The 12,667-nt window shown below is 46.2% G+C and overlaps 1 protein-coding gene across 2 annotated transcripts in view; it reads right to left on the bottom strand.

Annotated features, from left to right (window-relative positions):
- The window catches only part of GRHL2 (grainyhead like transcription factor 2), a 100,406-nt gene extending 93,973 nt beyond the window's left edge, over nt 1-6,433 (bottom strand). For both annotated transcript variants that reach the window (XM_067537328.1, XM_067537329.1), the window contains exon 1: nt 6,327-6,433. In XM_067537328.1, coding sequence (XP_067393429.1) covers nt 6,327-6,346 — 20 coding nt within the window. In that variant the 5' untranslated portion in view covers nt 6,347-6,433. The remainder of the gene's footprint in view (nt 1-6,326) is intronic.
- Between the last annotated feature and the right edge of the window lie 6,234 nt (nt 6,434-12,667).

Raw genomic sequence — 12,667 nt, 5'->3', positions numbered from 1 at the left:
GTCATAGTTGTCAATTTCACTGCTCAGCTAAAGCAGTGAAATTCACAAGTTTTCTGGGCACTGGCTTTGAGCCAGGGAGGAGGGCTGCCACCTGGGCAAGTTGCAGGCGGCTGCTGCCTGTCTGCCACCCCTCCGAGGTGGACAGAGGAGGCTTCCGCGCTAGCTGGGACCCAGGGATGTGGGCAAGCAGCTGCTGCCTGTCTTCAAGCTAGGGCACTGGAATCTGTCCCTCAGCTTGGAGTCGGGTGCAGGTGGCTGCCGCCCAGCTGCAAACCCAGCTCCCGAGATGCAGGAGACTGCCACCGGGCTCCCACCTGGGAGCTGGGACCCGATGGGACGCAGGCGGCTGCCGCCTGCCTCCCCCAGAAGCTAGCGGCTGCCGCCTGCCTCCCAGCTGGGAGATGTGATTGGGCGGGAAGCGGGGGGAGGGGCTGCCGCTTGCCTTCCCCAGAAGCCGGGGGCTGGGTGGGAAGCGGGCTGTTGCCGCCAGGCTTCCCCAGAAGTCAGCAGCTGCTGCCCGCCTCCCCTTTTCTGTTTTTCCTGAGTACCCCCTGCCTGTGTCTCGCGTACCCCCAGGGGTACGCGTACCACAGGTTGAGAAACTATGCTTTAGAGCAGTGGTCCCCAAACTGCAGGGCATGCCCCTAGGGGGACACGGAGGAAAATTCGGGGGGCGCAGAGGAACCAGGCCAGCCCCCACAGGAGGTGGGAAGGGAGCGACACCCTGCCCTGCCCTGCCCCCAGCTGCAACTCTGGAGTCCAGACATGGCCTCAGGCATGGCTGCAACTCTGCTTCTGGCTGGGGCCCCAGCCGCAGGTCTGGCTCTGGCCTTGGCCCTGCTCTCAACACCGGCTCCAGCCCCAATCGTGGCCTGCTCCTGGCCCCAACCACAGTCGCACTTCTGGTTGCGGCCCCCAGCCACAGCTCTGACTATGGCCCCGACCACAGCCTCACTCCTGGCCCCAGCCCCAGCTCCAGCCACAGCCCTGCTCCTGGCTCTGGCTCTGTCCCCAACTGCAGCCCTGCTCCTGGCCCCACCGACCACGGCCTCGGCTTCTGATTGCAGCTCCCAAGGGAGCCTGGACCAGGTAAGGGGGGGCATGACAGAAAATGTTTGGGGACCACTGCTTTAGAGAGACACTGCTTTAGGTGAGTGAACCAACTTCTGTGTCTCTGTGTCTCTCTCCAACAGAAGTTGGTCCAATAAAAGATGTTACCTCTCCCGCCTTGTCTCTCTAATGTCCTGGGACCAATACGATTACAACACTTCTAATCCTCTAATCATTGTCATGGTTCTTCTCTGAACCCTCTCCAATTTATCAAAATCCTTCTTGAATTGTGGACACCAGAACTGGACAGTATTCCAGCAGTGGTCACACTAATACCAAATACAGAAGTAAAATAATCTCTTTACTCCTATTCAAGAGTCCCTTGCTTATGCATCCAAGGATTTCAGTAGCCCTATTGGCCACAGTGTCACACTGAGAGCTCATGTTCAGCTAATTAAACACCAGGACCCCAAAATCTTATTTAGCCACTGCTTTTTCAGAGGGCCATTAATAAGCTAACAGATTCATACAATGGTGAATCCTAGAATCTTGGTGAATATTTGGAAGTTGTATTTTGAGCAATATAAGATAGAACCAGATCCCCTTCTACTATGGCAAATATGATACGATCAGAGGAATCTCCAGTAGTTCACCGAATTCGTATTTCTCAAAAGACACCTAGTGTCAATTGGTTTCAGGTGATTTCCCATTCAGATGCCCCATCTATGGCAATGATGATGAGCTTTTCAATGTGGTCAGGACAAGAGCACATCCTCACCAGCCTGCTTCCACAATCCTTCCCCAGTGCAGAGAGGGCAGGCGACCACTCCAATAAAAGTTTCTTCTCCAATAACAATTGCCTTTCAGAAGTGTCCCCTCCATCTCTGAGCTTTCGTTTTAGGTAGGGCCTCAGTCTCCAGCCCTATGACGGGGCAGAGGTGTAAGAGTAAAATATGCCTTAGATCAAAACATGTCTGTTAGCTACCTTTATTCTTAGCAAGCAAATCCTTTTGAAAATTCTGTGGGGTACTGCACATTCCTCAGAATAGCGACCACCATCTGCTTGCTTCCCTGACACAAAGTCAGACACTTTTCAAGGGACACTGAAATAGATAAAAACCAACATTTTGAAAAATGCAGGTACTGAACACCTGCACCTCCCATTGGTTTCCCTTGGAGTTGCTGGATGCTCACCACTTGAAAATCAGGCCCAGCGATGTCATACACTGGGGCATTTGAAGCATTCAAACGTAGTGAATACTTTGAAAATGTGGCTTAAATAGATATCTTATAGCAGCTCAAGACCAATTTAAGACTATGGCCTTATATGGAAAGGATTAAAACTTGCCAGTAGGGAGATTCTGCAGATCAGAAATAAAGACTTAGATAACCACACTGTTTAACTTCCTAACTTAACTATGACAAAGGGAACAAAAAATAAATACCTTTAGATACAGTCACTTGGGAAGGAACATGAGAAGGGCTTCGTGCTAAGCTGTAAAGAGTGCAAGGAAGGCTTCAGCCACCCAAACCATGATATACTAAATTATACACTGTCAGTTTGTACCAGCACTCGGGCTGGGACAAGGACAGAGGAGAGGCAGCTTGTCTCCACAGTTCCAGGACTTCCGGGTCTGTATCAGACCCAGTCTAGTGATACAGTCCCTATGGGCTTTGGGGCACAGGGCAATAACTAGGGCACCAGGGAGACTCAGCTTTGCTTCCACCTGCCCCAGGCCTTTTCTACCAGGGGCTGTGTGTCTGGTCAAAGGGGACACTGTACTAATGGTATTCATTATGCATGATTTAGATTTGGCCTATAGCCCTCCTGCACTGGCTATGCAGTAGTAGAGCAACAGTGAATCTGCTCCTATGAACCAGTTAAATCCCATGAAAACTGAGGCCAGCATCATTCAGTATCACTGGTGCACTTAGTATCACTGGTCTGAAGATCTTTGAATTATATATTAAATTATATATCATGCAGCAAGAATGTATAAATACTAAAAGGTTTTAACTTATTAATGGAGGGGGAAATCCTGGAATCTGAGCACAGTGCAAATACAGAGATTGTGCACAGGGGTGCTCCATGGCAGCTGTGGGAAAAGAATTCCCTCCAGGCTGCACAGCAACCACTGCTGTTGGCCCTTCTGGCTGGTATAAGTACGTGTACTGTTTCTTTAAATCTGTAGACGGAAGCGAGGCAGAAGGGCTACAATGAAGGAGTGAGAGAGAGTATCTTCAAGAATACTTGTTTTTCTTCTTATTGTAATAAAGTTTCATGTTCAGTGTTAAAATCAAATGACTGATTCTTTACTGTTGTCACATGACCACCGATATGCACCTTCTCTTAAGGGAGACTAGCCACTGGATCCACACAGAACAGTTGTGAATCCACTGGATCCGCTTCTCCCACTAATCTCAATTGAACACTGAGGTGCATGGAGCACCTATGGAACTGTGCTGCAGAGATCATGCAGACGTCCTGTGTGGGACATGCAAATCCTGCACCAACTTTCCCCACCCCCGCTACACAGAAAAAGGAATAGTGCATCTTTTCATAGATATTGTCAGTACTACTTATCCCAACGTATTAATATTACGTAACAGAAAAAGTCCAATTAAACTGACGGGACTTAATTCAGGAATTAATTGACATCATAATAATAAACATCTCTATCTTGCTTTGCCCCTTGGAAATGTGTATATATATATATACTATATAAAGGGAGACTCCACATGGAGATAACTCTACAGGTTATGTTTCAATTAGATACAATGATATACTGAATATATTAAAACAAAATTAACAGAATTCCTTCACCAAAAATTATTTTTCATTCAGCCCTGCCATTTCCCTTGATACATACGGTAACTGTTCTTTTCCTCCTTAATTCACACCTATGTCAACAAAGACCAGTGACTAGTTTCTCCACCTTTTATTTCCTCTTCAAACTCTCCTTCCTCTCCACCCAAGAGCTTTCTAAACTTCGATTTTCTCCTTGATTCACTGCCTGGCTTCTGCCCCTCTACTCCAGTGAAACCACAGTCACTCTGTCATTACTCTTTCAGCGGCTCCTCCCTCGCCATCAACATCGCTCAGGTCTCTAGCCTTGTTCCTCTCTATAAACCTTATCCCTTATCTTGTACCACTGATCTCATCTGCTCCCTTGGCTTCAGTTCCCTTCTGAACTCTGATAACACCCACATCTTGATCTCCACTACCAATGCCTCCCCTTCTCTAATGCCTCATCAACATCTACCTTGCCAGCAGTGTCCTCCTGCCCCTCCATGCTCCCAGTGGCCCAGGCTAAAAAAAAATTGCCACCCTTCCCTTCTGAAGCGTCCCTTCTTCTCTCTGCTGGCCCTGCTAGCCTCCTCCCCTGATCAGCTCAGCTCAGCTCAGCTCCCCTCCCACCCCCCACACTCCGGCTCTCACCCCGTCCTGTTGGTTTTTCCAGTTCAGCGTCTCTAAGATCTGTCCTTCCCTCTGTGCACACTGACAGGCCTTGCCCGTGGTGTACGACACTGTAAGGTCCACCCCTCCCCAAGCCCCCGCAGGGGCCCGATATTTGACACCCCCGCCCCACACACCTACCACTCGCATGGCATCTCTCCAACCACACACCCACGCCCGGGCTCATTCCCTCCTTCATCCGCCCCCTTATCACTATCCCTTATCACTATCCCTCCCGCTCACCCCTGCTCTGCCCATCCACCCTTCTCCGGGTGCCCCTTGCCGGCTGCTCGTCCCCTCATGCCCTAGGTCCCCCCGTTCCTCCTCCTTCCCCTTTCCCCTGCTTTGCAACCCCCATCCGCGAAACGTCTCTGCTCCAGTCCAGCTTCCTCCACTCAGATCCTAACCCGGCCCCGACCCTGACCCAGCCGCCAGTGCAGCCAGAGACTTTCCCAGAGCTACGCACATTGTGTCTGACTCTGCACATGCCCGGAAGCAGAAGGTACAAGTGGCCAGAGCAGAATCGGCATCTGCTCCCCCTCCTGATCTGCTCTGCTCTGATCTGATCTCAGCCCAAGCCCTTGCCTGCCTCCTGCCCCTGCATTCGCCTGGCCCCTTTCCCTGCATCGGCATGCGCTGAAAGGCCGGGCCCCGAAGGCTGCTGCATGATCCGGAGTCACCCGACGGAGCCAGTGGCGCTTTCACGCAACTCGACTGACCGGAGTAATATAATCCAGCAGGGAAACCCAGCGTCCCGCGGGATCCACCCCCTGCCCCGCACTCGGCGAGCAGGGGACGAGTGCCGCTGCCCAGAGAGGTACTCGACGACACCCGTGTGTAACACACAGCCCCGGCGCACACGCTGCTGTCTCGTGGCCTTCGAAATTGAGGCGTAAAAAGTTGGATGCAACTTTTTCAAAGTTCGCCCTTTGGGGGATTTATTTGTTCACAAGAAGCAGGACGTCCAGTCGCCGGGGGGGTCTAAGCGTCCTTTCATGAAATACATGGGGACGGCTTTGTTTTCATTGCGCACTAATGACAAAAACTAAACCCACCCAAACCATAGTAATTCTGCAGCGTCTCGGGGCGATTGACTGTAAAAGTTATTTTGTAAGGCCTGGAGTCCCGCGCAGGCTGCGGTTAGAGGCCTCGGCGCTGCAAAAACGCCCGGCTTAAAAACAGTTTCAGGTCCCAGAGATTGGAAAAGACATCGGTGCAGGTCATTCCAAGTGACAAGCAGCCCAGAGAACAACGGCCAGACAAGCCTGTGCCTGGACTTCCTGACTCCCGTGGGGAGGAAACAAAATCCCACAAAAGCCACTTTTCGAACACCTCCCTCCTCCCAGCACCCCCAGCCGGGGGGGGGGGGGAAGTGGGGGTCTCTCTCCCGGGCCCAGTTCTCCCCCAGGAGAGATTTCAGAGCCCCTCCTCCTGCTGCTCTCGGGCCCACACGCACAAGTGCAAGGAGAAGGGGGAAGAAGATGGCCGTTTGTGAGCCAATATAAAAGCTCTTTGTTGCACTCACACAAAAGCCAAGAGCCACTTTTCGGCCCGGGCCCGAGGCCAGTGGAAGGAGCTGCTCTGTCTGCTCCAGCGTGAAAAGAAAGAGCCCCCCACGCGGAAGAGAGCTCAGCTAAAAGGGGACAGGGCTAAAAAGAGCGAGAGGAGGAACTCAACCTCCCTCTCAGTCTAGCTAGTGCCTTCTCCCGAGGCAGACTCGTAATCCCAGCAGCAGGTCCAGAGCCACCACCAACAAAACACAACCAACCAGTTGGTCTGATCAGCCCAAAGCAGCAGCGGGATGTCTGTGATCACTTACTTGTCCGTCTCTTGTGACATGTTTGATCCAATGAACTCTCGCCCCTTTTCCTGCTGCCTCTGTCTCTCTGGTGGAACTGGACTTTCAAGTCTGTGCAGGTGAAGGTGTGTGTGAGCGCCCGGGACGGGAGAACCAGAGCTACTGGTAATTCTGCTTTCCTTCCTTCCTTCCCCCCCGCTGCTTCTCCCTCCGCCAGCCCCAGAGGTAGGACAGGTAGAGCCCCCTCCCCCTCACATGTGGGCAGAGGCTGGGTGCTGGTCTCTCTCCCGTGGTGCTGGGTCAGTGGGGAGGCACAGAGCGGCCAGGCAAGCAGCAGATCTAGCAGGCGCCCGCAGGTAACTTTCTCAAGGGAGCTGGATTCTTTCACTAAAGGATACAAGCCAGAGGGACGAGCTGCGAGCTGATTGGCTGGAAGAGGCTCTCAGGTGAGCTGCCATTGGAAGAGGTGCGCTCAGGTAAGGCCCCTGCTTAACTCCAGGTAACTCACTGGGGAGCAGGGCAGCACGGGGCTGGCTCTGGGGACGGAAGAGCTGAGAAAAGAGCTGGCTGCAGGCAGCTGAGAAGGGGAGAGCTGAGCTGGGGGAGACCGGAGGGTTCAGCGGCTCGCAGGCCCGAGCGAGGCCCCATCACAGCTCTCTGCCCTCCATGCAATTTATCCTTAGGGCTGTTTAACAATCAGCCCAGCCCCCACCCGCAGACAGCTGAAATGCCAGCCGAGCAGGGGAAAAGGCCAATGCTATTGAATTCAAGGATATAAAGAGTCCTGGATGGCCAATGGGGTATGGCTGAGAACAATAAACAAGAAAGTTTATTGTCCTGTAAAGAGGGATGGTTGGCAGAAATATGTAACTACAGCTGCCTTATAGACAAGTGGAGCTATTACATAATTGCATGGTACCAGTTTTATCTTTACAACAAGATTTACTATCTTGATCAGGACTATAAAAGGGCACTTGTGAGATTTCTGCTCAGTTAAACAGCATTGTCCAGCTTTGTTTTTGGCTTCAGGTAAATGGTAAGGAGAAATTAATGTTTAGGTTTTGGGCTTTTTCCTGTCAACTACCTAACCCTCTAGTCACCTGCACTCCCTATTGAACCATTGCTGCAATTTCTGATCCCCACCAGTGTTACACCAACATCCCCTGGCTGTTTCTGTGTTTCATTTTGTTGCTGTCATCGGATGTTCTCCAGGGAAGCATCACCATTTGCCCTGTAACATCACAAAAAAAGGAATTAGACAGACACTCAATTCTTCAAGCTTAGAATGGATATTACATGAGGCTGGGGTGAACTGAATTTTAAGTTAGTGGATTTCTCAGTAAAGAGAACATTTCATAGTGAAGACAGATACAGGATTCCAGAAGATGACACCACTATCTGAATTTAAGAGCTAATGGTAGCAAATGGTATGGCAGGTCTGCAAGCACAGAAGTCCTAGGAAACGTAAGAGCTAGAAAAGCTTAGAGACAAAAGCTTGCTGTGCTTTATAAATAGTAATATTTTATATCCTAAATAGTGTATAAAGCTAGGCCATTATATCTATATAATACAGTTTTTCACAGGGATAATGCTTAGTTGTCCTATTTCACAGCAGGATTAATTAGTTAAGCATTGTAAAATGCTTTGAACAAGTAGTTCACTAGATAAACGCTGTTCATAAGGCACCTAACACCTTGGTATTTCAACTTCAGCTCTGCTCATATGCCTTTTTAGTTCATAAAGGCATTCACTGGTAGGAACATTCACTGACACAGTAAATTTTCCAATAAATATTATATTCAAAGACAGAAAATTTTGAACTTGTGGTGCCTGATTCTCCTCTCACACCAGTTTAAATAAGGCTCATCTCTCTTTAAATAAATGGGATTTCAATAGTGTAAAAAGCAGCATGAGATCAGAATCAAGTGCATAAATATTTGCACAAACCTGAGTTTATATTCAAAGTTGTAAGCCAAATTAAGCTCAAATCAATATAAACCAGATTTAAGTTGATAAGAGTATCTACTAAAAGTTTTCATTGCTTTAACTAAATTGATTTTAAAATGATTTTAGCTACACCAGTAGAGTTTTGAATGTAGACAGGGCCTAATTGTCAGGGGACAAAACCAATACCTTGCAACCTATAGATCCAGTCAAAACTAAGTAACATCTTGAATTTTGAACAACAAATGCTGGCAATAAACTGCACAAAATCTAAAAGACCAATAATTATTCATAAAAATGATTATATGAGTAGTTGTGTGCAACAAATCTGAAAAGGTCAAAGTCAAACAGAAAAAAAATTAATACATTCAATAAAAATACATTCAATAAATTATTCACTACAAATAATTTGCTAATTTCTGACAAGGAATTATGGTGCCATCTTAAAACCACTTGAGGGCCTAAAGGTACAATTCTTCAGTAGCTTTTCTTGGACAAATAAATCGTGAAATGCTGGCTGTATTGAAATCAGTGTGGACACTCCCATTAATTTCAATGGGATCAAGATTTCATCTCCTGAAAGAAGCTATTGGGCCAAAAAGAACTATTTGTATGAGTAAGGCAAATAGATGGTTGCCATACTGAGGCTAATCCTTTCTTTCTCTTTATTTTTAACATTAGTTAAGCAACCATTAACTGTAAAGCCAGTGATGATTGCTTTTGAAAATCCCACCTGTCTTGGGGTAGGAGTGTTGACATGGAAGGTTGGGTGACTTTATAAGAAAAACATTCTCATCACATCTACAATCCTGGATCAAGCCCAATTTGTAATTTGAACTGAACTGAAGTTTGTTGTCCTAGTACACAGATCACAACACAAAACTGTTTTTGGCAGTCTGTTTTCAGGAGATTCCCTTAGAATGAACTAACCTAGAGAGTGAATGAGCTTTCACCCTCAAAAAGAGTGGACCAAGGTCAGAACTAGGGACAAGAGTGGAAAATTATAGGGTAGTGTCCCTTTCTGTTTTGTGGCACTGGGGAGGACTAGTGATATCCTTATTCCCCAGCTGGGAGGTGTGTAGGAAGGAAAATAGATCCTGGAAATCATTTGACTATATTTGGTGGGGATTTCTTTGTTTGGATGGTGTTTTTCTGCTACATCTAGCAGACTGAAATAAATCTTAAAGCGTTGGAGTCAAGCTCTAGCTGAGCAAGTCCAACAAGTCCTATCTGGTCCAACTTGCTGCTCATTCTCCATGATTTACAAAGTCTCCCTAACATGTATTTTTTTATTTGTCACTGAATCAGCTGCAAAATCAGCTGTCTCTTCTGACCAGAGCAATCTTCCTCTCTTGTAATATAAACAGTGAGTGAGCTAAAAGGCAATGGCCATGTGGCATATATTTTAAAGTCTTGTCTTTGGAGCTTACAAGAACAATTAAAATGACCGTTTTATTTACTGTTCCAGTCAACCAACTGTTTTTCATACTTTGCTTTGGCTTGCTTGTTTGCATAGCAGCCACTAGTTTTACTGTGGCATTACTCCTATAAAGCTTTAACCAGCATAGAATTCAACTGAGGTCTTACTCATGTTTGCATTATTTGCTCCATTACAGCTAATATTAGCATTGTTTAGACTTGCCAGTACTGGGCAGAGAAAATAGGAAATACGAATAAGGTTTAACTAGGGTTACTAATTGTGGTAAGTACCTAAAATGGTTTTCTGAAAACTACTAAAAGAAATCTCTGAGATAAAGAGTGTTAAAGGTTTATATTTATATCAAAACAATGCTATCAAGAAGCTCAGTGAGACAGCAGATGTTAGACAATCCCTTCTGTTAGTATGAAAGGATTACCCTGTATTTTTACTTGTGCACCGCTATGTCATTGTCAGTTGTTGATCCAGACTGCACACAATCACAATAAGTTCAAAGTCAGTTGCCTACCTGCTCATTTTGTGACATGTAGCATTTAATGTTAAGCCTTTCTATAGGCTCCCCTGTGTAGTCATCCTCTGTATCAAACTTCATCCTGATGAAACTTTATTTAATTGTTTTGTTCAATTTATTTCTTTTATTTTATACATGTGTAGGACCTGATCCCCAGCTGACTTCAGCAGAGCTATGCCAGTTTATACTAGCTGAAGATCTGGCCCACAGTTTGACTCCTGTGACTGAATCATATTCTTGCTAGAACAGTGAAGCCATTTATAATATTCACTTGTAACCCTAATAAAATATTTAAAAACCAAAAAAAAAAAAAAAAAAAAGCCCAAGCTGCTAAATAATAAACATGTTGTGATGTTTCACAGTAAAATGTCTCGGGTACTGTCATAAAAAAGGTGCCTGTTTTCTTAATATGGAGACTTAGAATTGGTCAGTGAATTTCTGTTGAGCTACACAGAAACCCTGCAGTTTGAATTCACCGCATTCATCTACTGGCAATCCATTTAGTAACCTCAGATTCTTTAGTACCTAGGTATCAAATACAATTATAGCAATGCAGCACAACAGCTCATCAAGTACTTTACAGCCATAGGACAGGATATGAAACTTAACTTGGCATTTTCTATTTGAAATGCCAATTTGCATCTCTTTTAGGGTAACGAAAGATGCTATTTTCATAATACCAATATAAACACACTAAATAAAAAAGGTGTTTTTTGAAGAGATGGGTGTGGATGTAGTGCTCCTGAAGTCTGCCAGATATATAACGCTGGCTACTAGCATTCAATTTATCCATGACTTAAATAGAATCTGGGTAGCAGCAGTGAAGATGTTCTATGGTGCCCCCATTTATTGCCTCAACCTACACCTGGAGAAACAGTTTTAGGGGCGAGAGTAGTTCAGTCTACATAACAGTGCAATCCTTTCTCCCTCTTGAGACTGCCAACAAAAATGCTAAGTCTGATGATGGATTATGATTGCTATTCCACCTCATTATTAAAAATTAGGCTGAGACCATCAGTACATTTCATATAGGCTGCTCTCACTTATAGGACAGCTCTATAGAGTTTAATAGAAAATTATAACTTTTCTGTAGGTACTTTGATCCATCCAACAGTATTAATAGAGAGACAGCCACACTTGTTAAAGCCTGGAAATGAATAGTTAGGGTAGAAGTTCCAGAGGGGTAGTCTGTATACAGCAAAAACAACAAGAGTCTTGTAGCACTGTAAAAGACTAATACATTTAATTTCTGCAGGCATAAGCTTTCGTGGGCTGCAACCCACTTCCTCAGATGCAAGAAATAGAAATCAGATAGGGGGTATATATATACATCCAAGGGAAGGAACAACAATGGGAAGGGTAGGTGTTAGCAAAGTCCATTCAGTTAGAGTAGATGAGGCCTATTCACAACCATTGATTAGAAGGTGAGAATGTGTGAACAGTGACAATTACTTCTTGTAATGAGATAACCATTCCAAGTCCCTATTCAGACCCAGTTTGATTGTGTCAAGTTTGCATATGAGTTCCAGCTCTGCAGTTTCTCACTGAAGTCTGTTTTTGAAGTTTTTTTGTAGAAGTATGGGAACTTTCAAGTCAGCTACAGAGTGTCCTGGGAGATTGAAGTGCTCTCCGTCTGGTTTATGGAGATTACCATTTTTTATGTCTGATTTGTGTCCATTTATTCTTTTGCGTAGTGACAGTCCGGTTCGGCCAATGTACATGGCAGAGAGGCATTGCTGGCACATGATGGCATATATTACATTAGTAGATGTGCAGGTGAATGAGCTCTTTATGGTGTGGCTGATGTGGTTAGGACCTGTGATGGTGTCACTAGAGTTGATGTGTGGGCAGAGCTGGCAACGGGGTTTGTTGCAGGGATAGGTTCCTGGGTTAGTGTTCTTGTTGTATGGTGTACAGTTGCTGGTGAGTATTTGCTTCAGATTGGGGGGCTGTCTGTAAGCAAGGATAGATCTGCCTCCCACGGCTTGAGCGAGTGAGGGATCATCTGCTAGGATAGGTTGTAGATCCTTAATGATGTGTTGGAGAGATTTTAGCTGGGGGCTGTAGGTGATGGCCAGTGGTGTTCTGTTGTTTTCTTTGTTGGGTCTATCCTGTAGCAGGTGACTTCTGGGTACCCGTCTGGCTCTGTCAATTTGTTTCTTCACCTCTCCAGGTGGGTCTTGTAGTTTTAAGAATGTTTTATGGAGATCCTGTAGGTGTTTGTTTCTGTCTGAGGGATCGGAGCAAATCTGGTTGTATCTTAGGGCTTGGCTGTAGACAATGGATCGTGTAATGTGTCCAGGGTGGAAGCTGGAAGAATGAAGATATGTATTGCAGTCAGCTGGTTTTCGGTATAGGGTGGTATTAATGTGACCATCCTTTATCTGTATTGTAATGTTCAGGAAGTGGATTTCTTGTGTGGACTGGTCCAGGCTGAGGTTGATGGTGGGGTGGAAATTATTGAAATTC

Source organism: Emydura macquarii, unplaced genomic scaffold (genome assembly GCF_026122565.2).
Source record: "Emydura macquarii macquarii isolate MOO-44397 ecotype Brisbane River unplaced genomic scaffold, CSIRO-AGI_Emac_v2 contig_383, whole genome shotgun sequence".
Lineage (NCBI taxonomy): Eukaryota > Metazoa > Chordata > Testudines > Chelidae > Emydura > Emydura macquarii.
Note: the sequence above shows the minus strand (reverse complement) of the source record. Positions and strands in the feature narration are given on the sequence as shown.